This window comes from Leguminivora glycinivorella, chromosome 18, assembly GCF_023078275.1.
Source record: "Leguminivora glycinivorella isolate SPB_JAAS2020 chromosome 18, LegGlyc_1.1, whole genome shotgun sequence".
NCBI classification, from domain to species: Eukaryota; Metazoa; Arthropoda; class Insecta; order Lepidoptera; family Tortricidae; genus Leguminivora; species Leguminivora glycinivorella.
The window spans coordinates 14,986,629-15,012,938 of NC_062988.1; the positions used below are offsets into that span (position 1 = coordinate 14,986,629).

Genomic DNA, 26,310 nt, shown 5'->3' on the forward strand with positions numbered 1-26,310 from the left:
AGGCATATTACAATGCGCATATGAACGTCAAATAAAGCTACGCCGGCTCTAACCCTACGCCTCAGCCTCGAGAAGATTTCAGTCCCCCCTCAGTTGGGTGGGGGGTATCCACTATGGGACCGGCAAGAAACTCGGCGGTTAAAACTACGCGATAAGACTACAGGGAATAGGTAAAAAAAAACCAGATTTATTTCTATCCCTCACCGGTTTTTTATAGTCGGACTATTCGCTAGGTGCACTGATATGTGGGCTTCTTCTTGTTAAGAGTCAACGGCCGCCGCATATATCACGTGTACTTGTGACAATCAGCGCCACTTCTTCAACTCGTAAATTTCTACTTAAGGCTATCAAATCAAGCGACTCTATAGAAATTACAACTAATTTAGACTCATCTTTTGTTTTAATAAAATTAAATTCAGGTAGAAAATTAGTGAATAAAGGAATGTCAAAATTGACTGTTCTCGAAATAGCACGGACGTTTCACCAGCTCATATTTTATTCTTAAACTTTAAATACTACAATACCAGGAATTGGATATGGAGATAATTAGACCTGCCTATTTTAAGGTACTTATTAAACTTTTCAACGTTTTTTCCTTCTGTGTCAGAGAATAATAAAGACTGGTGACAAGCGAATATAAAATCAATAGTTATTTGTTATACAAATAGTTGTTAAATAGTTGTTTGTTATGTGTTAGTAAAATACATTTGCACCCGAGTGTAAGACAAAACTTTTCCCCTCACTATAGCGAGGAAACTACAAGTACTACAACGCATAAAAATGCGTTTATCACTGCTTCCAGTAGTTCCACAGGTGTTAAATCATCTTAATTACTAGATTCACCTACTTTTATCAATTTTAAAGCAGTTAATTTGACTTTATTCAAGGTCAAATTACTTTACCCACTATGGGATAAAATGCGTTTTTACCCGCTGGTATTAAAGGACAAAACACGTGTTTCCGAGCTAGTGAGGGGAAAACCAAATTACATTGAGTTTAGAGAATTATTTTCAGAGTGAAATGTGCAGTTGCAGTTTTATAGATTATCCTTCGACATAATAGGCAAGCGCGGATCCAGCTTCGTGCCCAGGGGGGGGGGTCATGTGGTAAAGGGCCAGGCCCCAGGGGGGGTCATGTGGTAAAGGCCGAGGCCCCTCTGGGGGGGGTCATGTGGTAAAGGCCCAGGCCCCAGGGGGGGGGGGTCACGTAGTCAAAAAGGTACAAAAGGAACCCTTTCTGATGCGACTCTGTCCGTCTGCCTGTATATTAATACTAGCTTTTGCCCGCGGCTTCGCTCGCATTAAATTCAAAAATAGCGGAATGCTCCATACAAACTTCCACCCCCCATTTTAGGAAATTGGGTTGTCAGGAAGAGACAGAAAGTAGCCTATGTCACTCTCCATCCTTTCAACTATCTCCACTTAAATCATGTCAATTCGTCGCTCTGTTTTGCCGTGAAAGACGAACAAACAAACAGACACACACACTTTCCCATTTATATTATTAAGTAGGTATGGATTAGCGCCATTTAGCCGAAAATCAACTAAGGGTGTAACGCCATCTAGACCACCGTGTGTAGGTTATCTTTTTTAATCCCCGACGCAAAAACGACGGGGTGTTATAAGTTTGACGTGTCTGTCTGTCTGTCCGTCCGTCCGTCCGTCCGTCCGTCTGTCTGTCCGTCTGTCTGTCCGTCTGTCTGTCTGTCTGTCTGTCTGTCTGTCTGTCTGTCTGTTTGTCTGTCTGTGGCACCGTAGCTCCCGAACGGGTAAACCGATTTCGATTTAGTTTTTTTGGTTGAAAGCTGGGTTAGTCGGGAGTGTTCTTAGCCATGTTTCATGAAAATCGGTCCACTATGTCGTGGTCGGGGTTTTTTTTTAATTTGAATTTTGTGTTTAGGTTATTTTTTAACTTGGTCGATACACCAAACTTTTTAACTTGCCTCCAAACTCTCTACTACGACCAACCAAAATAATAATATTAGAAAAATATACTTAAATGGAAAAAGCCTTCCCATTTTCCTTGTTAATTATAGCAACCAAACTTCTGTATCACACGAGCACGTGAAAACAATGTTATGACATCGAAAAGAACTTTGTAAAAGTTGGAAATATTTCCAAACTCGTATACGAGTCCCGAGTATATAATCTCGAAGGAACAATAACAACCAGTAACAATCGAACTTTCCAGAAGGATTACTGCTGAACTAGCCGAGGTGACGATCGTTGACGCTAGGTGGCGATCGGATCGCAGTCTGGCTCTGTCACGCCACTACAGAAGAGATAGGGAAAGCTACGATATCTTTACGAAACGTACGCGATTGGGACGATGGTTGTGTATTGTGGGTACCATCATAGAGGAAGAGTTGTAACTCCATACATCAGTAAATGCGTGTTATTTGTATAGGCATAAGTGACATCTAGCGGCAATCATGCGTCAATCACACGTCAAATAGCGTGAATTATCAGTACCACTACTCGATACTAGGTGGCAACAGTGTGTCTGCCAAAAATTTAATATTAGAACAGTTTACAACTTATATTACAAGCAGAAGGAATTGAAAACAGAATACTGATTAATATCAAAGACATATATAACTCCGTATAGACAGATAAAGTCTAAGAAAAAAACGTACCTCAGTATCATACAGAAAAAGGTACGGTGGCCTAGATGGCATTACACCTTTGGGGTACCCTCAGCTAGATGGCGCTAATATTAATATTTGACATTTTAACACATATCAAGCTAAGAATATGGGCCAAATTGTCAAAACTGAGGTTCAAAAGTTTTAAGCCTGTGTCGAGAGATGTCAGTCTAAGCACTGTGATTACACATTTTACTTTGACAGTAATTCTCTATAATACTCGATCCTCTTTGTTAATACTACTATAATATTAGCTAAAATTTTGTGAGCATTAGACTCTTCGTTCGTTGCAACATCTATTGACAGCAGTACTGATAATTTACGCTAGTAGACGCGTGATTGTCGCTAGATGTCACTTAACTATGCCTATACAAATAACCCGCATTTACTGATGTATGAAGTTACAAATCTTCTCTTACTTATTCCTCTATAGTATTTATTTATTTTTATTTATTTAAACTTCATTGCACAACTAAAGAAACATGTACAAATGGCGGACTTAATGTCAAAAGGCATTCTCTACCAGTCAACCATTGGGTTAAACAGAGACATATATGTTGGCGCAGGAGAAATAATAGCTAACAGAGACAAATATAATCGTGACATCAAACATAAATAGTAACATGAACATTCTTTGCAGTGTTGTATGGTTCCTAAGTACTTAAGTTATGTATTTGTGCCGTTTTGAAATAAACCTATCGTGTGCTTGTTACAAGGGAATAAGCTGCTTAATTAGCATATAAATATAAACATTTGTTGTTTGATGCTTCGCTTTTAACGTTTCAACTTTTTTAAAAGTTAAGAACATGTTATTGAATCAGTATTTGGCTCAGTTTAATGAATACGTAAAGTTAGAAAAACATTATAAGTTACTTAAGAAAGTAAGTCATCGTGTTTGGGATCCAGATAAGTATAAACATAGAGGAATAAGTTAGGGAAGAGTTGTAACTCCATACATCAGTAAATGACGGTTATTTGTATAGGCATAGTTAAGTGACATCTAGCGACAATCACGCGTCAATCACGCGTCTACTAGCGTAAATTATCAGTACTGCTACTTGTCAATAGATGTCGCGACAAACGAAAAGTCTAATGCTCACCAATTTTAGCTAATATTACAATAGTATTAATCAGTATTCTGTTTTCAATTCCTTCTGCTTGTAATATAAGTTGTAAACTTTTCTAATATTGAATTTTTGGCAGACGAGACACAGTTGCCACCCAGTATCGAGTAGTGGTACTGATAACTCACGCTATTTTACGCGTGATTGTCGCTAGATGTCACTTAACTATGCCTATACAAATAACCCGCATTTACTGTATGGAGTTAAAACTCTTCCCTTACCTATTCCTTAATGGTATAAAGACACTTGTTATTTATGCTTAATAGCAAGGATTGCAGAAGTTTCTGCTTGACACAATTATATTTTTCGGGCTATGTTTACAATACAATACAATACAAAAGTTTATTGATAACGCCAAGTTACATGTCAGTTGATGTCAGGTATAAACATTTAATTATCATACGTCGTTATTGAGGGTACAATATAGATTTGACAGTACAGAAAGATTATGAAAAGAGTATTTCGCAATTTTGGAATTAAACGCGAGCGAAGCCACGGGCAGATGCTAGTAGGTAATATCTGTTAGATGAAAGTGATGCCTGTAACAGTGGATTTTTCCTTTTTAGGGTTCCGTACCAAAAAGGTACAAAAGGAACCCTTATGGTGCCGCTCTGTCCGTCTGTCTGTCTGTCTGTCACATTACTAAATACCTCAAGAACTACTTATGCTATCGCTTTGAAATTTGGAATATTTATGAACATCGTGAACCTCAAGAAATTGAAAGTATTTTTTTTTTTAAATGGCCAAAATGAAAGGGGGGCAATCTGCAAATGTCAAGTTACTAGGTCAAGTGGGGTATCGTTAGAAAGAACTCAAATTGTACATATCAAAACAATTTTTTATAAAAAAAAATTGTGGAAAAAAATTCGTTTTTTGAAGGAAAATGTAATAAAGAATCGTAAACGTATCTTGAAAACTTTTTTTATTAATAAAAAACCTTTCAGATTTACATTTTCAATTTCACCACCCTAGCGGGTGTTTATAGCACCTTTAATTTTTACAAAATAACAATAAAAGTACCTGCTTTCAAATAGAGGAAAAATGGTTAAAATCGGTTCACGCAAGAAATAATTATCCCATAAAACTCATTTTCCATACTTTAAGCTCGCGCACATTAGTTTACTTAATTTGCCAATAGATGTCGCTGTACGTTGAACGGCCATTTCCTACATCGCGTTTTTCCTGATATAATGCATGGGATCGGGTCAGGTCAGGTCAGGTCTTTGAGATTTTTTTATATGTACAAGTACATATCACAGCGATTCTTTTGATGGTATAATCATGTATTCCAATTGCAAAAAATAGGATTTTTTTCCGTTACAATTTTCCTTCATGATTATATTAACCATGGTATTTTATATTAAAACATGGTGAGGTAAAAGGCCCGACGAGTCAACAGAAAATATTTACCTATTTGAATTACGATATTTCCTTCATTTATAACATCTAGACATAAAATATTCTATTTAGGTATCCGTGCCTTCGCTTGAACCACTAATGAGATTAACACCTTCATAACTCGGCCCTAATCGAGTGAATTCCTCGACTAGTAGCGCCATCTGGCGCGCCAGTCAAGTACTAGTGTCGCCCGGTTACCAGCGCTCGGCTGCTTTTTCCTCAGTACGCTTTTGTAACTCGGCCGAGCAACACGTTTACAAAAGCAAGTCTTAAAAAGTTCGAGAAATTTAAAACATCGAAAAGATTATGATTACTTCTAACTTCGTGATATTCCGCTCGGTGCCTTTGGCCCAGCGACGAGACGCAGTGACCTCCTGTAGGCACCGTCATAAGTACGCGGATACATATGCCTCACTCATGTGAGACTGACATGGCGTCGTCCCGTGAGACGACAGACGTCGTCCCGTGAGACGACAGACGTCGTCCCGTGAGACGACAGACGTCGTCCCGTGAGACGACAGACGTCGTCCTGTGAGACGACAGACGTCGTCCCATGAGACGACAGACGTCGTCCTGTGAGATGATAGACGTCGTCCCGTGAGACGAAAGATGTCGTCCCGTAAGACGATAGACGTTGTCCTGTGAGACGACAGACGTCGTCCTGTGAGACGACAGATGTCGTCCCGTGAGACAACAGACGTCATCCCGTGAGACGAAAGACGTCGTCCCGTGAGACGACATGACGTCGTCCAGTGAGATGACATGGCGTAGTCCCGTGAGACGACAAGCGTCGTCCCGTGAGACGACAGGTGTCGTCCCGTTAGACGACATGGCGTCGTGCCGTGACACGACAGGCGTCGTCCAATGAGACGACATTGCATTGTCCCGCGAGACGACAGGGTTGTTCCTGTGTGGTAGCAGGGAGACGATGAAGAAAATTGACAGCGATGGGGCGCAGTGTAATCCTATGCACCGTCATAAATAAGGGACAAATGCCACGCTCACGTAAGACGAGACAGAGCGACGTCCCGTGAGACGACATAGGTTCGTCCCTTGAAAAGTCATAGCTTCGCTTCGTGAGGTGAGAGGACACAAGAGATGTCTTGAAACGACAGGTGAGGTCCCATTAGATAACCTGGCCTATGAAAAGATAGGGCCCACGATCCGATAGGGCATCGTGATATGAAAAAGGAGATCATTCATTGTGCAGACATGATTCGTCATTAGAGACAACATGAGTAAAGTTGTGTGTGAAAAAGTACACTGTCATATAAATTGACAAGCGTCGCCCCGTAAAAGATTAAACTTTGCAGCGACTTGGAATTTGGATTTCGTTGCCCTATGCGATGATTTACGACATCCTGTGAGAACCCATTGGGTTATTACATGCTATGCACTAATTCACCTTTCGTGTCATGAGACGAGCGTTATGATCACGAGGCAAAATGTTGTATTTGTACTCGAATCTCAATGAGATTATGTCGCTTTAACATCTACTTTGCGGTATTTAGCACAACTCTTAACTAAACATACTTTGTATAAGGTATTTCTAAACATATGTACTTCGTAGAAGGTCTTTCGAATCAGAACCACAGCGTACGTGTTAACCTGAGACATACACAATTACACAGTTTAGTCATTGTCTTATTAGACAAAAATCATCACGTGATGGATTCCCATAAGTGGGGTCGTTTTAGACAGGTAAAGTGAACGACATCGGCGTCGTCTCAATTGTCTAATTAGCTAATACATAATCAGCGTGGTCACCTGACCAACAGATGAATGATTGTGAGGAATGTCCAAATTTCTCTCACTCGTGAATATCTGAACGGCCATAATGATGAAGAATGTGTGATCCAATTACTGTAAAGCAACGCTGTTATTGCCAACCTAATTTGTCATGTCAACTTTTAGAATGCTCTTCATGATAGAGGTTTATTAGCAGGTTTGACGTTGTGAAAATCCACTTCCACATCTAAAAACGTGTGGGTGGAGCTTTGGTAGCAACTAACTAGCACTTTGTTGCCAGATACTAAGCGAATTAAGAAATATACATAATAGTGATGCTAAACAGAATGAAAAACCACTTTATATTAGAAAGCCCCCCCCAACAAGAAAGGGAGAGGGGCCGGCGAAGATACCAATGGGAAAAAGAAAATACATTAATTTATGCCACTGTTTTACGCTATTCCTAGAGTGCAGATTCTTTTAAATGAATGACTAGAGCTCTAGTCTCATCAACTCACGGGCGTCAATAATTGACGCATGGTCTTGGGTCCTGATACGGACTTTAGAAATGCAGAAGAACCACTCAGGTACTTAGCAAATGTTGACTATTAGCTACAAAATAATTTACCGCAAAGGAAAATTCTTGTACTAGGCTCATTACTCTGTGAAACCTGGATATTCGTCTGTATTTCAGCAAACTTATAGCTGTCCGGCTGAAACATCCAGTCGGACTAATAGCGGATAATGTTCCAGTATATGTTGTTCAGTATACTGAACTGACAAAAGTATTACTTCTGTAACAATCGACCCAGTAGAGACTTCTGAACCAATTCATTTAGAAATAAAAAGCTACAGTTCGGAAAGTTTTCTAAGTACGATATATACATATATGTACTACAAATTGACCTCAAACTGCCGTTAATCGACCAACGGTTAGAATACTCAATCATGCATTATTACTAACGTTAGCTAGACCAAGGTTACAGACAATCCTTGAAGAGGTTAATTACAAAGACAACAAACTCGTACCGAAAATCTGACTCCCAAATATATACGATATTTTGTGGATAGTTTGCCAAAATGACTTAAAGGATATGTTATTTAGTACAATAGCATTTTAGTATGCCTTGTTGCATTGTTACTCGGGACGGACTCTCGTCGTAAAAGGATTTGTCGGTTGCCCAGTTCGATGGCGTAATGTTACGAATCCTATGTTTCTATAGATAACTAACGAATTAGATTAAAGAGACGACCGAACAATATTCTCAAACTATTTAGTAAATAGTTTGAGAATATTGTTCGGTAGTATTTACAGCGAAGAACTATGGCTTACATCTCTTGACCGAAGTAAATGAAGTTGATCCTAAACTTAAACAACTACACAAAACAAAGCAAGGAACCGTGTAGGTAAATTGTATTCAAAGTGCTTATTTGTTGTATGAGTATGATATATCGAAAACACTTTAAGCTCATTAAAACCAATAGGGCAATACATTCTCCGAGAGAAGCCGATTTTCACAATTTGCTAAGGCACTCTTATGGATAAAATGTTGAAAGGTAGTCACTGAATGTGGAGGCCTGTTTCTGAAATAATAAATTAAACGGAAATTGAGGAATGAATCTCTTTCGATTTTAGACCACAGTTTCTTCTTACAAATAAAGAGGCGCTCGCATCCTAAAATTATCGCCCGCTACTGCGGTATTACTAACAGAAAGTTCCCGTTTATTTCATTTGACAAATGTTTTCTGAATGGGTTTCTGGGGCCTAGAGAGATTAACAGAAGTTGTATATTTACAATTAACTTTTGGAACTCCATTAGCGCGTTGTAGGATCGATACAAATTTCCGCAGGTGCTTACTAAGCGTCATTTATTACAATTTTGCGGCGCGACTATTTGTCAGTAACAGGGGAGACGCCACAACTTATTCAAAAACGGTTCGTAAGGTCAGAGGACGAGTCCCAGTCCCAATTGAATTTAGTGTAAGGAACTAGAAATATGATGTTTATAACATTACTGTGCTTATGACTTAATTTAGAAGACTTCGGACTCCTAATATACCTGACATACAAGAATTTGTTAGGACACTCATAAAAGGGAGCGCAGATTCTAGGCAAAATGGGTTTCTAGTGGTAACAGAAAACTTAAAATTATTGCCGTTTAAATAGATATTGATGAACTATATTTATCAGAAGTAAGGTCTTGAAACCTAAATGAAAAATAAAAGCTCAGCGCTTAAGGTACGCAGTACTTATAGCTACGATATTTTGACCTATTGGTCTCGAATGACAGGCAAGTGTAAATACCATTGTCATCGTCCGTGGCGCTACATGCTACAGCCGTGCGCACGTAGGTACGACTTTTAAGAAAATTCTAATTATATGCCATACGATAAATAAATAATTGTCATCTCGATATAATTTTAGAATCAGGTATTACCCTACATAACAGTTGCATCTTGTTTATGGGAAGTCCCGCTGAATATGGATTTTGGGAAATAAGCAAGAATACAGTAAATATTAACCCGTATGTTTATGTGTATACATCAGTTTATAAAGAACGTGAGACATTTATATTATTCGCACAAAAGAGCAATATAGAATATATTGCTTTGCAATTTGGTGATAAATTACGAAAGTTCTGAAAAGAAAACTATTTACTATCTTATAGATGATTGAATTTTAATTTTAAATGGGTAATCGTACATCATTAACCCTTATTTAAAGAGTTATCTGTCGTCTTACACTCTTATTAGAATATCGAAATGGACTAAAGAGCCATAAGTCGTAATGTTTTAGAATTACTAGCTCACGAATCGTAAAATGTTGCCTTTATAAATTCGGCTAGTCAGCACATAAGTCATAAAAATGATAAGCCTAAAAATATATGCATCACATATTCATAATTATTCAAACACAAATTAAATATTTCAAATATCGAAAAAAAAAGCATACTAGCTAGACATAGTAAAAGACTAAATAAAGTTGACGCGTATAGTGTAGAGAGGATTCCCGCATTAACATTCATGTATATTCATGGAAGTATCAAAGTCAATTTAATTAGAAATAATTGCCTTCATTTGATCTTCGCCTAAGTATGTGTGACTCATTAGATCATTGATTCGTTTCAATCGCTTGTATCCCAAAGCTTTTTGCTCAGTTGACCCATTTTAATTTAATAGGAAAAATTTGCATAGTTTCCGTTCTCGTAAAGACTTTGAGTAGGAGCTTACCTTTTATTATATAGATCCTTATAGATCCTTAGCTAATCATGGCCATGGTATTGTCAATTCAGTCAGAAGCCGATAAATGTATTATCATCTTATTTGCAGTTTTGCTACCAGTACAGCAGTAACGCATACATTATCATGATGTGGGTATACATTACAAATTAACATATGATAGCGTGCAATTTCTTCCAACTCAAGCGTCCATTTCTATTGTTTTGGCAAATGTATATTTCATATACAGAATTCATAACACATTATGCAATGGGAAATGTTGACATTTGGCAGTGGGCTATGTAACACAATGTTTAAGCTAGCTAACAATAATATGTGCATATTCGGAGATACAAATACATATACAGTAATCAATTTACATGAAAAATAAAAATCTCAACATGATGTCATAATGCTCATGGCAGTGCTATGATATAATTGTGTATTATAGTTACATGATATAATTATAGTTATCTTAAGCAGAAGACTAGTATCTTGGTGAATTTATAAGACAAAAAACATGTATATGATCTTGTTCTGACTAGGGACTGTTGTAAGGGAAACGTGAGACAAATTTAGCCGACGTTGATGTAACACCCATTGATAAAATGGGAGGCTCTTCAGAGTTTGGGTTGCTACAGATATTTTCTCACAAATATGTCATTGAAATAACAGGTTTTATTTCCGTAAATATTGTAATGCCGATCTATTAACTACTGGCTTCCTGTCGGTTTTATGTTATACATAAATTAAGTGATTCACCACCATCATAGAGTCATAATGGATAACTGTGCTGTGCTGTGTGGAGTCAGTTTCAACTCATGAAACCTTAGTGGCTAAATTTTGAAACATCCCTTTGTATACCTTCCTATTTCTTATTATGACATTTCTGTATAAATTAAGTATATCAGTCACAGTACGCCCTAACCAGCGCCGGCAGAGGTTTAAACACGTCTCATTAGTGGTTCAAGCGAAGGCACGGATACCTAAATAGAACCGTTTTTCCCCCGAAGGGTAAAAAACGGATATTTAGGTTCCTGCCGAAGCTTGAACCACCCTTAAGGGCCTTGCCGGCTAAAGGTACTGAGGAAAAAGCAGCCGAGCGCTGGTAACCGGGCGACACTAGTACTTGACTGGCGCGCCAGATGGCGCTACTAGTCGAGGAATTCACTCGATTAGGGCCGAGTTATGAAGGTGTTAATCTCATTAGTGGTTCAAGCTTCGGCAGGAACCTAAATATCCGTTTTTTACCCTTCGGGGGAAAAACGGTTCTATAAAATATTCTTATGTGTTCTAGTAGATGAATGTTTTACTACGGTTAAATGCAAGTTACATGGTGATTCTTCAAAATGTGAAAATTGAGTACTCGATGCGATTGTATCGAAAAATGACAGGTGCTCCCACAGGGCAGACGAATACTGGTACAAGTAAACGGATGTTTTCAAGTATTGAAACGAATATCCTAAATCGGTGTTTAGATTTAAGCTACTTGTTAAGTTTCAAAATATGTAATCTTACTTTCTATATGTAAAGTTCAATTACATATAAATTCACACCTGTGTTCCCAAATAAGGTAGGCAGAGCACACGTTGTTTTGAATACTCCTAACTGTGTTGGCTACCTACAGCACAGGCTCTGCCTAGTGTAGGAACCTTTGTAAGTCTTTGCGTTCATGTTATTAGAGTACTGCTTATTTTTGTCTTGATAATTGTAATTGCTTATTGTCATGTACTGTAATAAAATTTACTTTACTTTACTTTACATGAAACTGATTAACTTTCATTGCCTCTTTTAGCAATTAACTGAATTTATTATTCATGTTAATAATAAAATTGTTGATGTAAATAAATGGATAAAACAGTATATCTATTTTACATACATACATATATACAATCACGCCTGTATCCCATAAAGGGGTAGGCAGAACACATGAAACTACTAAAGCTTCAGTGCCACTCTTGGCAAATAAGGGGTTGAAAGAAAACGAAACTGTGACATTGCAGTGACAGGTTGCCAGCCTCTCGCCTACGCCACAATTTATATCTATTTTAATCATGGAGGAATAAGTAAAGGAAGAATTGTAACTCCATACATCAGTAAAATCGAGTTATTTGTATAGGCATACTTATAGTGACATCTAGCGACGATCACGCGTCAATCACGCGTCAACTAGTGTAAATTATCAGTACAGCTACTTGTCAATAGATGTCGCGTAATGTAATGCTCACCAATTTTTAGCTAATATTACAATAGTATAAATCAGTATTCTGTTTTCAATTCCTTCTGCTTGTAATATAAGTTGTAAAGTGTTCTAATATTATTTTTTTGGCAGACGAGACGGCACCTAGTATCGAGTAGTGGTACTGCTAATTCATGCTATTTGACGCGTGAATGGCGCGTGTTTTTTGCTAGATGTCACTATAACTATGCCTATTCAAATAACTCGCGTTTACTGATGTATGGAGTTACAACTCTCCCCTTATACCTCTATGATTTTAATGGACATTTGCTGTCCTGTGGCTTTAAATAGGTTAAAAGCATTTAAAGCGGGACATCTCGCCTAGTGATTTCGTCGTACAATAAAATATAGATATTATTTTATTCGTGAATAATCTAACATAGCAACAGAATCAATAAGATATTTAAATTATTTTTTATTAGCCGTATAAATTGAACTCTGATATCTGATAGAAAAAGGTGATGTACTTCTTTACTAAATAGCCATAAGTTACAGCGGGGCAAATCTCGACTGGGGGACAATTGTAACTAGTCCATTTTTTCCGTTATTACACTATGATGTTGAGTACTACATGTATCCACTGAACACGCCTACCATATATAACCGGTGGACACTCTATTTAATAATGCAAACATTGTAAAACATGGAAAACATGGACCAGTTATATTTGTCCCCCAGTCGAGATTTGCCCCGCTGTACCTTACGATTTTGTTGTCCTATTTATATAAAGGAAAACATGACATTTAAAAAAATAATTCATAAAGACATCACCATCTCATTTTGTGACCAGGCCCCGTAGCCGAATGGCATTTCTCCGACGCCAAACGAAAGCGATACGCCGCTGGCTCTGTCGCGCCAATACGCAAGCGCGATAGAGATAGATATCTACTAGCGCTTCGTTTCGTGAGCGTTTCGTGAGCGATTGTGCCATTCGGCTAGCCACCCTGGCCCCGTAGCCGAATGGCATTTCTCCGACGCCAAACGAAAGCGATACGCCGCTGGCTCTGTCGCGCCAATACGCAAGCGCGATAGAGATAGATATCTACTAGCGCTTCGTTTCGTGAGCGTTTCGTGAGCGATTGTGCCATTCGGCTAGCCACCCAGACTCTTAATTCGATAGAAACGTATTAGCCTATTTGGCTAGGTATTCGTCGTTTATGTGAATCATTCAGTCTGTCCTCTGATCTTTCAACCTAAAAGAGAAACTATGCCTTATTGAGTTTAGTAAATAACTTTTAACTAAGTTCTGGTACTATTGAGTCGTACCAAACGGCCTCTAAGCAAGTTTTAATATTATTTTCTCTTTGTTACAGAAACAAATGAATCCGGTCTCCACCATCGTCCAGGAATGCCGCACGAGGCGATGAGCGACGTCGCAAAATGGCTCATGAACATTGGAAGGCATGGATGAAAATCGCCTGCACCATTGTACTCCTCGCCACAAGTCTGGCAGATTTCACCACAGAATGCCAGAGACCCTGCGACTGCCGCTGGCAATCTGGCAACAAAGCTGCCATCTGCTCAAATTCCAGCCTAAAATCTGTCCCTGCCAATCTGAGCAACGACATACAAATTTTAGACCTGTCCAACAACAATTTGCTCATCTTACATCAAGAGGCTTTCAAAAAAGTCGGCCTAAGTAACCTTAAAAAACTTTTCCTAAAAGAATGTAGCATAGAGCTTGTACATAAAACGGCGTTCGCTACGCTAGCCATAATGATAGAACTCGATTTGTCTAGAAATAGAATACGTAATCTACACCCGGACACTTTCAAAGGCACGGAGAAACTTCGTCTAATAAATCTGAGCAATAATTTGATCGATAAACTCGAGGACGGCGTATTCCGCAACTTAAAGTACCTGCAGAAAGTCGAAGTCAGCAATAATATGATCATTCGTATCGGAACTAAAGCCTTCGTCAACTTGCCTCAACTAAAGATATTACGCTTCGACGGGAATAGTCTCAGTCATATGAAACCAGAAACTTTAATGGCCCTTCATAACTTATCCGGGCTTGATCTGCATAACAACCCGTGGCGATGCGATTGCAATCTTCAAACGTTCAGAGACTGGGTGATGACGCATAACTTATACACTCCCCCTACCGCCTGCGCGGAGCCCGCTGTGGTCAAAGACAAACTTTGGAACGAATTAGACTCATCTAATTTCGCGTGCCGGCCTACCATTCTAGAGCCCGCTCCAGACGCGAGACTCAAGAGTTACGACGAAAACGTGACCTTAATATGCAAAGTCGTCGGCAACCCGACTCCCGAAGTCGTGTGGCGTTATAATGGCAGGGTTATTGAGACAAGATCTTTCGGGGAAATCAGATATGTGATGACTGAAAATACGATGGACCTGATAAGATGGGTGAATTTGACGATCGTTAACGTCCGGTACAGCGACCGAGGAAACTATACGTGTGTCGCCGAGAATCCGGGTGGTCACGATGAGAAGACGTTAACACTAGTTTTGTCTAAATATGGTAGTCCTGGCACGATTCTAGGTTTAGATACGGACACTTTTGCTATATTGATAGGATGTTTAACAGCTGTGGTTTTAATATGTGCGGCAGTTCTTGGCGTATGTTACTTCACGACACAGAACAATGATTCGAAAAGACTGATAAAGACGGACACGTCGTCAAACGGGGATATTTTGATCGAGAACTCGGTGGCGTCTGAATTGGAGAAGGGGTTCAAAGTGGAGGTGAACCCGGTGACGAAGCCGCCGAGGAAGTACGAAGCCCCTGCGTCGCTGGCCAGCGAGGCCACCGAGATGTCGGAGCTGAATAGGACACTGCTAGACAACGAGTCCATGTTAGGTAAGATTTGTGAAAAATGTTTCATTACTTTGATTGTAATGTTGTATGAGATTTCAATATCATTGAAAGTATGTTCTGACGTTACTAAGCATAAGAAATGGAATTTTTTAGACCCAATACCAAAAGTGTTAAATCCCCCGTTTAACGTTTTTTTTTTGGGCAAGTACCTACCTACTTTAAACGATGACGACCAAACTGGTGCATTTACAAAACTCTTTTTAGGCTGCCAAGTATTTTACCCCCTGATTCATAAAACTTCACGATCTCAATTTTTTTCAGTAGAAACAACATTTTCTTGTAAAAATTATTAATGTTTACAAATATTTCCAGTTGAAAACCAGTATTAATGCTATAAATTTCGAACATTAATCACCACATCTTTGAATACGTCTGCGTCCGTACGAATTTTCTTCAACAAAAATCTACGAGTACAATACAACAGTAAAAAACTTCAAAACTAGGTCTGCAACAACTCTGTTGCATGTGCCATATTTTTTAATAAACAAAGTAAAACGATTACTTCAAGCGGCAACGAATGGAAATGCCGGCCCAAGTTTCGCTCAGGAAATTTTATAATAACTTTGTAAACTTTATCTACGGCGTTTTAAGTATCTTTATCTACATTTTTTCCAAGCTTTTATAGGCTACTTGACCCTTTTTTAAAGTCTATTTTATACTATTTATTACTGTCCAATTAACCGAAAAAAATACTACCATATTTTATTACTACTTGGAAACCACAAAAAGACATTTATAAAGTTTTCTTTAACTTAAATAGGTAAAAACATCATTAGCCATGTTAAGGTGGCTCGCTTTCCATACAAAAAACATCTACCATTTATTTAGTCACCGCACACTACAACTAAATAAAAATATGCGCATACATCTACTATACATTATCCATCGTCGCAGTATTGAACGAACTACATTGTTTCATACAGAAATCATGGACAAATCCATGTGAATTTTTTATTAATTTTACGTAAATGTGCGTGCCAAATTTTGTGTACAGACACAGAGCCGTCATATTTCGCGCATTTTTAGTTGACATTGTCATCAGTGACACTTGGCTCTTGACAAGTAATTATTTAAAGACATTGGTTTACTGTGGGTTTACTTAACTCAAGCAGACTCAGAAATAATGACGCATTTTGTCAATAAAGATACATATCGTGTATTTCGACACTGCTAGTGTAAATCGAAATGACGTCTCGGACTATGAAGCAGGAGATCTCGAGTTCCATTCCGGAGTCTTTTTTAATCATTTGAACTTTTTTTGGATTTATTAAGTTTTTTTTATATTTTTTAATAGAATAAATATTCTATTAAAAAAGACTCTTACTATATTTCTTTCCTATTTTTTATTTTCATACAAAAATACAATACAATCTTTATTATGCCTTTGTTGATAAAATAAAATATTACACGTCAGGTCAGGTACATAGGTCATAGTGTGGGCATAGTATTAGTAATGTGCTGACTTCGTTACATTTACTGAGCTAGTTGACCTATGTTATTGTTGTGTGAATGTTTTTCTTCAACAACTAAATAGTTGCATACCGAGATTGGTAAGAGAAGCCATTGAGGTTCACAAATATAAAAATTTCAATCGTGAGGATGGCTTCAAACTATCTAATGTATGGAATCCAGTGATTTGTTTGTGTAAAAAACCGGTGAAGTCAGAATTGAACAAACGTAGTAACACTGTGAGTGTAGTGTGTTTGGACAGACCATCGAGTGTGAATGCGACCAGTGGTAACGCTGACAGTGAACGCAGCCGACGCGCGCGAAGGAGGGTAGATCGCGCGCTGTCTATGCAACTTTAACATCCACCCGCCTTCGTCAGTTTTCCGTGATCATGATGCATGCAACTGCGTCGAAATATCGGGAGCTCGACAAAAATCAAAAAGGTAATCACGGTCTATATCCCGGTCAATATAAGTCTAATGAAAATAACCGTGAATCATTCAAAACTCTTAAGTCTACTACGATACTCAGTTAACTATTGCATTTTCATTTACTAATTTAAGATTTCAAAAGCGATTTGAATACCCTTGCTCCATCGAAAATAAACAATTAGAAAAAAAAATCATTCGAATCGTACTTTAGAAATTAAAATTTATCTATACTTTTTGGATTTTTTTTAAATATCAGATTAGGATAATTATGTTAGAAATTCTGAGTTCGACGAACCCAAAAATTATTACCATGTAAGAGAATAGGTTTTTAATCTTTTTTGTGGAAAACGCTCAGTAACTACTGTACGAGTACATATACATTTATGTATAATAATAAAACAAAAAAAAGTGTCTCATAGTGTTGTGTTCCTGCCGGTGAGTAAGGCTGCCAGAGCTCAACGAGGGTGCGGGGTGCTAACGACGGGAGGACTTACGGAACTAATTTGTTCCGTCTATTGTCCTTTGAGTCGTCGGCAACCCAAACCCTCCTTTGAACTTGTACACTCCTTTTTGCTGTGCACACACAGCAAAGGGGAGTGTACAAGTTTCTAATGGGGCGGCAACGCGCATGCGACACTCTTTGAGTTGCAGGCGTCCATAGGTTACGGTGACCGCTTTCCATCAGGCGGACCGTATGCTTGTTTGCCACCGACGTAGTATTAAAAAAAAGAGAGAAAGTCCTAGATTCGAACCCAGTACTTCCATGCAAATCATGCGATGGTACGTATTTACCGCAAGGCTATTTAAACAAGCTGTCGCCGCGTGAAATTATCGACTAGAAGGAATACAAAAACACTATTTGTATGTGTGAGTGGTACTTAAAAATAGTGTAAAATAGTAAATTTATCTACATTAAGGGGATTAACGTTACAATGAGAAGTTGAATGTATGTTGTAATACGTCAATTTTAATATTAAATGTTCGCGAAGCATAATTGAAAGTATATAAATGCCTGTACGACTCCACAAAAAAAATAAGACCGGTAATTTGCAGATTAACGCCATCTAACGCAGCCTGAGCTTCGGGTAACCTAGGCGAGCCACCTTAAGTTATGAGGCATAAAGTTCATCATGTCAGTGATTGGCTTGGCTAGTTAGGTTCTATGATGTCACTACACGTCTGACAGCGTTTTCGGTGGCCAAAGTTAAAATAAATATTACACACATTTTTAATCGAAAATACGTAGCCACCATACACTTTTAATACCCAAAATCTATAAATATTGGTTTCTTATGTCAAATACTACAGGAAACAATTATTTCTTGTGCCAAATTCGAAAAGAGTCTAGTAGCCTCTCATCCTGCTTCTGTGTAATATGACCTATTCAATCTTAAAATGAAATAATTAAGTATAGCCGAACATAAACACAAGAAGGCTTGCGTTGCGGGTACTTAGACTGATATATCGGATCAGACTTGAGACAAATCATGTGTGAGAAGAGTATTAAAAGACCTCACGTAAAAACTAACATCTCGCTTAAGAAGTAGATGTCATTTTGGTCCCATTGAACCCAATTGTTAAAAATATTCGCTAACTTTAATATAATGCAGGGGACTCAGTTTGCCGAGAGTTTAAGTCATCTTACCTACGAGAGGATAATATTTTCACTTTTAAACTTATTCTGATCTTAAGGACAAATGTAGCCTTATTAAGGAAGCAAGAAACTCTGTACGCATCAAACCACAAAATGAGCAAATAAACTCAAAACTCATCACAGAAGGCTTAACTTGGGTAATTATAAATGCCTCTAACGAAGCAAAGTATCTCGTTAAGGGCAACGATTGGATAGGAAAACAATGGATTGCTAAATTGAGAGAGAATATTAGATTACATACAATTTCTCTGAAAATGTCTATAGATTGGAGCTCGAAGCTCTGGAGTTGATTTCGATCTGTTTGCGCCCCGGTATTTGTTCTAGACAGTTCTGAACTAGGTAGGATCTCACTTTATGTTAATATTTTGATAGTGTTTGTGTGCTGAGTTAGACGTATATTTCAGGTATTAAAGCTTGGAGAATCATTTAGTATGATCGGGGTTTTTCCTAAGAATATTTGCCTGCTACACTGTATTGTATTTTTTTTTGTGATTTGGCCTAGCCAATAGTTATCATCCTATAGTCAACGGTAACCCCTCTAGGAATGCTTATAAGGAGGAATGCTCCTTATAAGCTCCCCGAGATATCCTGTGTTATTTTAAGATTATTGTATAAAATAGAAGCAAAATCAAAACTTTATAGAACGGTTAAAGCGCTGGTAGCCTAGCGGTAAGTACGTGCGACTTTCGTTACGGAGGTCGCGGGTTCGAACCCCGACTCGCATCAATGAATTTTTTCGGAATTTATGTGCGAAATGTCATTTGATATTTGCCAGTCGCTTTTCGGTGAAGGAAAACATCGTGAGGAAACCGGATTAATTCCAATAAGGTCTAGTTTACCCTTCAGGTCGGAAGGTCAGATGGCAGTCGCTTTCATAAAAACTAGTGCCTACGCCAAATCTTGGGATTAGTTGTCAAAGCGGACCCCAGGCTCCCATGAGCCGTGGCAAATGCCGGGATAACGCAAGGAGGATGATGATAGAACGGTTGAAATGTGTTTCATAAGAAATTAAACCAATGAATTGCAGGGGCACAGCAGTGGCGTATGCAAAAAATTACAAATTGTTTTTCACCACACTCACTCTCTTGATACTTCAAAAACGGATAAGAAAGTTGCATTTTATCCACAAGAGTACAAAGTAATTTCATACAAATGTTGATGCTGGAACTTGGCTGGTTAAATGATAATCTTGAATCATAATTGTTAAATAGATAGATGATAAGTTTAATTTTTATATCACTTTTTCCCTCATGCAATGTAACAGATAATCATAAATGAAATCAAGTTGCACTCTATCAAAACAAATGCTACAAAAATAAAATCAATGCTAAAACTAAATATAAAAAGTGTCACCTAGAAAACCGACCTCTGGAAGTGATACTGGCGGCGTTCCCCTTTCCACCGCTAAACTTAATTTTTGGGCAAAGAAAGAGCCTGCCCTGTAGTCCCTCGAGACACCTATTAGCCTGACCGACACTTCTTTTATAAACTGTTTAGTGTCGGTCTACCACGGGCCCAGCGTCTCGACGGCAATGATGATAATGATTTAATTTGATGTTTTACAGTTAATATTTGCATTTGTTTCACTTGAAAATTATTACGATTTTTATTTTATTACTACTTAAATAAAAACACAAATCAAAATAGTTTGATTTGTTCCCAAAGTTGCGCACATCAATCCAATTTAACTTCCAATAAAAACACGCCTGGTAAAACTAAAGACCCACTTATTTGAGGTACAAATTCAAACGAACAACTTTAAATAACTTATAAAATCCACAAAGGCTCTAGCCTCGGTCAAATTAAAGTTGTTACAAAGTCCCATAATTTTCTGGACCTATGCGACCTAGACACAAGTTAACAACTTCAAAGTATCAAAAACATAGTTGCTTTGCCATAGTTTTAATAGGAAAATTTCGTGACTTTCAAACGATTCCATGGCCTTATCTTATCTTATCTTAAATCTGCGGGGGCCCTTACGGATACACTTCGACCCATCGGGATCTTTTGTGCAATTACCCGCTACGATCCTAAGATCCTTCAGCTATTCAGGAGCTTCTCGACCATTTCCACGTATCGGATGATGAGGCTCATGGGTAGCTCTCTGAAGTCCTTCGGTGCCAGGTAGCCTGCTCCGAAGTTCTTCATTCTTTGTCTGGCGAGGGCGTGACATTCACACATTAAATTTCTGACGGTCTCTTCCTCTTCGCCACACATGCGACAATCAGTGTTGTCGGCGTGTCCCATCTTGGCCAAAATTCCTTTGACCCCGTAATGGCCTGTGAACACCCCCGTTATAATTTGGAGGTGTCTTTTGCCTAACTTCCCTAGCTTTTTGCTCCATCCAGAGTCTACCCTCTGCATAAAGGGTGCTTCAGACCAACCAGGGCATCCCACTCTTATTGGTGACTAGCCTTTGTTTGGTCTTTCATAGCCGTTCTAATGGTTCCTTGTGACAGGCCCACATAAGGTTCCGGACCTATGAAGTTGTCTTCAGATCCGGCCTTGGCAAGTTCATCAGCGTTTTTATTGCCAATGAAGCCTTCGTGCCCCGGTATCCATATCAGTTGCACCTTGTTTTGCCTTCCAAGCTTGTTAAGAGCTTGGATGCCGTTTAATACCAGTCTAGAGGTAACTCTTCCATGGCCTTAATTTTATGCAGTTGTAAAAGTATAAACTGGAGCAATTATGAATGTGATAAAATCTGAAAACTACAATGTCCACGGTTATAAACAAATAATGGTACAGTACAACTGAAAACTGCAACCAGCCTCTTGGGAAAATAGGGAGGGAAAATCTGAATAACACCATATAACACTGAACTAAATTTAGGTAGAAAAGGAGTGCAGTTCTGAATAATAAATGCACAGCACTATATTCTGATCAAAGAGGATCGAGTATTATAGAGAGTTACTGTCAAAGTAAAATGTGTAATCACAGTGCATAAACTGCCATCTCTCGACACAGGCTTAAAACTTTTGAACCTTAGTTTTGTCAATTTGGCCCATATTCTAAACTTGATATGTTTTAAAATTTCAAATATTAATATTAGCGCCATCTAGCTGAGCGTACCCCAAAGGTGTATTGCCATCTAGGCCAGCGTATGAGCGTACCTTTTTCTGTATGGTACTGAGGTACGTTTTTTCTTAGACTTTATCTGTCTATACGGAGTTAGGTATATATGTCTTTGATTCTGATAGAAGAAATAAGTTGATCTATTTGTAGAGGGGCCGAGACACGTTTTGTGTCTGACTTTGTTACTTACCTGAAAATTATAACTTTTGAGTTCAGATTTTTGTGTTGTTGTTGAATATCGCGTTACGAGATATTTTTTATGTTATCGTTCACTTACGAGTATACCTTCAATAATTATCACTTGGAAGCTGCAATCTGTGAACTATAGACGGACAACCTAGGCGTAATGAGTTCGTTTGACTCGCTAAGTAGATGCGTTTGCTTGATCTATGGTGAATGAGGAGGCACACTCAAAGGTTATGACAGATGGCGCCACCCTATTAGTCCATTGCACAGATAAACAATGTCATACGTGAGAGCGAGAAGACGGTATTTGTTTTCTCTCTCTCACATATGAATGACAGTGACATGGCTAGACACTTGCACAGGCGCCGCCTGGCGGAATAAAATGTCAGTGTGCCTCCTCATTTCATCTATTTACTAAATGCCAAACCTCGAGTACCTACAGAAAAATAAAATCTCTTCACATGTTTGGCTTCTTCGACCAATAACTTCACCGGTCTGGCCTAGAGGGTAGTGTCTGTGATTCAGACGATCCTGGGTTCGAATTGAGCATAACATTAATTTGTCATGAGCTATATTTTGTTCTTGAGTTATGGATGTTTCTTATGAATTTGTATATTATAGATATAGTCTGAATACCCTCAACACAAGCCTTTAACCCTCGGGATTTAGTCAATGTGACATTTGAGCAAATGGAAATCCGTGATTTCGGCCTACCCCTCTGGAAACAGTGTTTACGTGTATATGTAGGTATGTATGTATTAGCCTTGTACGTTGATATGTTATACTCTTGAATAAGTAAATAAAATACCATCAGCTTTTAAATTATAATAAATAAATATTGGGGACACCTTACACAGATCAACTTAGCCCCAAACTAAGCAAAGCTTGTACTATGGGTGCTAAGCGACCATATAGTTACATACTTAAATTGATATATACATAGAAAACATTCATGACTCAGGAACAAATTCTGTGCTCATCACACAAATAAATGCCCTTACCGGGATTCGAACCCAGGACTGCTGCTTAGCAGGCAGGGTCACCACCGACTGAGCCAGAGCGGTCCCCTACCCGAAGTCCGATACCCTAGAAAGTTCCAGCTCTTTTCTTTACTGCAATAAATTCGTAGAAAGTGTGAAGCAGCGGCTATTGTTGGTATTCATAACAGTCCATTGAACCATAAAATGTAATGAAGTCAGAAACTCCTGATTTATGTACATTGTGCACAAGCTCAAGAATAAACTTCGGTATTCGCCAAGTAAAAAAGAAATGGGTAGTAAACATAGCGTCGCTGCGCGTGCAAAATTCGCTATGTGATTTTTAATGATTTTTCGTTTTCAATGCCATTTTATATTTTGTATTTTATATTATTTTACAGCGCATTTAGCTCAAATTATTCTCGCTATGTGACTCGCTATTTATGAAAAATAATTTTTTAATCTTATTAAAACCAAAATACCTCTACAATTTCAGTTTATTCCCTAGTGTATGCAGAAGTAAAAAAAATACTTTTGCCGTAAAAATATTGATTTATTTATGTTCTCTAATTGCCGAAATAAACCGTTTTTTGTGCCTCCTGTAAAGTATGTTAAAACACATAGCGATTTTTGCACGCGCTGCGACGATAGGCACCTTCAAAACTATGTTAACTATTTATGTACCTACACCTAAAAGGCGCGTGCTGTCTTTAATTTCTTAAATATTGATATTCTATCATAGAGCCAGGCCATTTACCGCGACTTCAAACAAGAGGAAAATTTAGTCCTAATACATACTGTTAATATATTCACGACAAATATCAATATATTCGTATTTCTGATGAAATCAATTTATCTCGGTACAAATATCACAGATCACAGGCGTACATTGCTTTGAGATTTTGAAGATCTCTAAATTTTTCTATTCACCGCGAAAATACACGCGCAAAAGCTTATTACGCCTAATGATATATCAATGTATGTTTTAATACGTCACCTCCACATTAAGTTTTGTAAATTGGCTAACATTTACACTGAAATACGAATAAACGACGAGTTTATTACACTGTCATTAAAAGGTGGAGCTTTGATAAGACACATGTGTAAGGAACTTAAGTATGGCTTGAGTTTAAGGCGCGAAGTCGCTTATCAGCCTAAACAAGAATTGAAATATAATGGTATCGTAATTTAAATGAAAATGACTAGAACATGACCGGTTGACGACCGGTTTGGCCCAGTCGGTAGTGACCCTGCCTGCTACGCCGCGGTCCCGGGTTCGAATCCCGGTAAGGGTATTTATTTGTGTGATGAGTACAGATATTTGTTCCTGAGTCATGGATGTTTTCTATGTATATAAGTATTTATATATTATATATATCGTTGTCTGAGTACCCACAACACAAGCCTTCTTGAGCTTACCGTGGGCCTCAGTTAATATGTGTAAGAATGTCCTATAATATTTATATTTATTTATATTTATGACCTTGGTAATTAGTAATTTATGTTGACATGATAATCTCAGTACCTAATATACGAGTAAAGGTAACTAGGCAGCGTGCTTTCCTTTGAATTGGATAAGGTTTTATGTAGGGATATTAATTTTACTTTAAACAGTCTCCCGAATAGAACAAATAATAACTTAAATATCTGATCACCTCTCTTTGTCCACAGCATCCACTGAGGACAACAGCAGACATCACGATGTAGACCTGCCGAAAATATCTCAAGAAACACTTCTTCTAGATCGACTCACGCAGGAACACCAAGCGTATCCTCCCGACCTGTTGTCCTTCCCTCTAAGGGGAGGAACGCAGGTATCTCCAGCCAGCGGTTCCAGTCAAGACCGCAAAAACCTCTCGGACAGCCCCATAACGTCTCCCGCATACGGTGTGACAGCCATACCACAAGGCTACAAACTCCAACTGCCAACTACTTCCCAAGCATCAATGACCAAAGGTGGCTATGTCACTCTTCCGAGACGACCTAGAGGAAACTGGTTCCCTGAAAGCAGCCATCCCCAAGTCTTCTCGACGCTTAATGGCGTTCTTCCTTACTACGAACACTTTAACATGAAGCTGTTCAACAATGGTGCAAATTATTATAGCCTGAACAAAAGCGAGATGGATTTAGGTCCTATGCATAAACTAAGAACAGGTTTCCTTGATGGTTCTGAAGAGATTGAGCCTGCCCCATCACCAGCACCGGGGACGCCTCATGCGACCATCCCAAGAAGCAGTTTAAGCTCCCCAAATATTCATAATCAGTTACTAGCTCTTCAGGCTATGAGTTACAATGCTCTCCAAGGAAGAATAACTAAGGCGTCAGAACAGAGGCCGTTGAAAATCACCCCAGCGGAGAACGAAAGTCTTCTGAAAAACCCAGTGCGTGATTTGAGGGTAGGTTTGAGTGCAAATAGTTTGAACAGGACACGAACGGCTCCCAAGCCTCCTCCAAAACCGAGGAAAAGAGCGTCCAGTGAATTCAAAGAACCGTTTCTCTTCAATACTGGCGAGACCGCCACGCAAGTGTAAAGTGATATAGTCATATAAGTACTTATGTAATCTTTAGATTTAAGATTTTTGTCACCTATAAAATAGGGATGTTGATACAGCTTAGCATTTGCTCTTTTGAGTGGTATACTGAATATTTTTATTAATACATTCCTTGTATTAATACCTAAGTTTCTTTAGTCAAATTAAAAGTTACACATTATTTAGAGCCCACATCTAGCGTCTCGCGAGCGTAGCGTCGGGCCAACCGTATGGCAAAGCCTGACGCCGCGTCGGCGCGAGGTCGACGCGACGTCTTTTTCCATACAGTCGGCCCGACGCTACGCTCGCGAGACGCTACATGTGAGGGGCCCTTATGCTTTTATCTGAACAGAAAAAAATATGCTGATATGCCTTTTCATGTTTAGCTATTGATATTAATTGATTTGAACCAATTCAAGTTCTTAATTCGAATCCTGAAGTAATTCTATTAATATTTGCATAAGTACTTGTAGATTTTGTATGATTCTGTAAATTGTATATTTGATTTAAGTTCAAATAGAGACTATAATAATATGTTAACATTTTATTAAAGCTTCTCTGTAAAAATATTGTGTTGATACTGCAGATTTTATCTACCGAGTTACATGTTTATTACCTTAAATATAAGTAAATATAAACCTATGTTTTTTTTAAACCAACATTTTATTTCAGTACATCATGATATTTTTCCCGCACTAGTTCGCAAAGTGGTACATTTCTCTGAGACTTTTCTAAGGGCCATATGTACTGAAAAACATACAATACACGTGCGAAGAGGAAATTCGTAATTCTTGGCGATTTAAAACATTCCCA

General features: G+C 38.4%; 1 protein-coding gene across 1 annotated transcript in view; it reads left to right on the forward strand.

Moving 5' to 3' along the window:
- Positions 1–25,673, forward strand: part of LOC125236188 — a 97,630-nt gene extending 71,957 nt beyond the window's left edge. The window contains exons 3-4 of the mRNA XM_048142904.1: positions 13,666–15,176; positions 24,638–25,673. Coding sequence (XP_047998861.1) covers positions 13,733–15,176; positions 24,638–25,497 — 2,304 coding nt within the window. The 5' untranslated portion in view covers positions 13,666–13,732 and the 3' untranslated portion in view covers positions 25,498–25,673. The remainder of the gene's footprint in view (positions 1–13,665; positions 15,177–24,637) is intronic.
- The last annotated feature ends 637 nt before the right edge of the window (positions 25,674–26,310 follow it).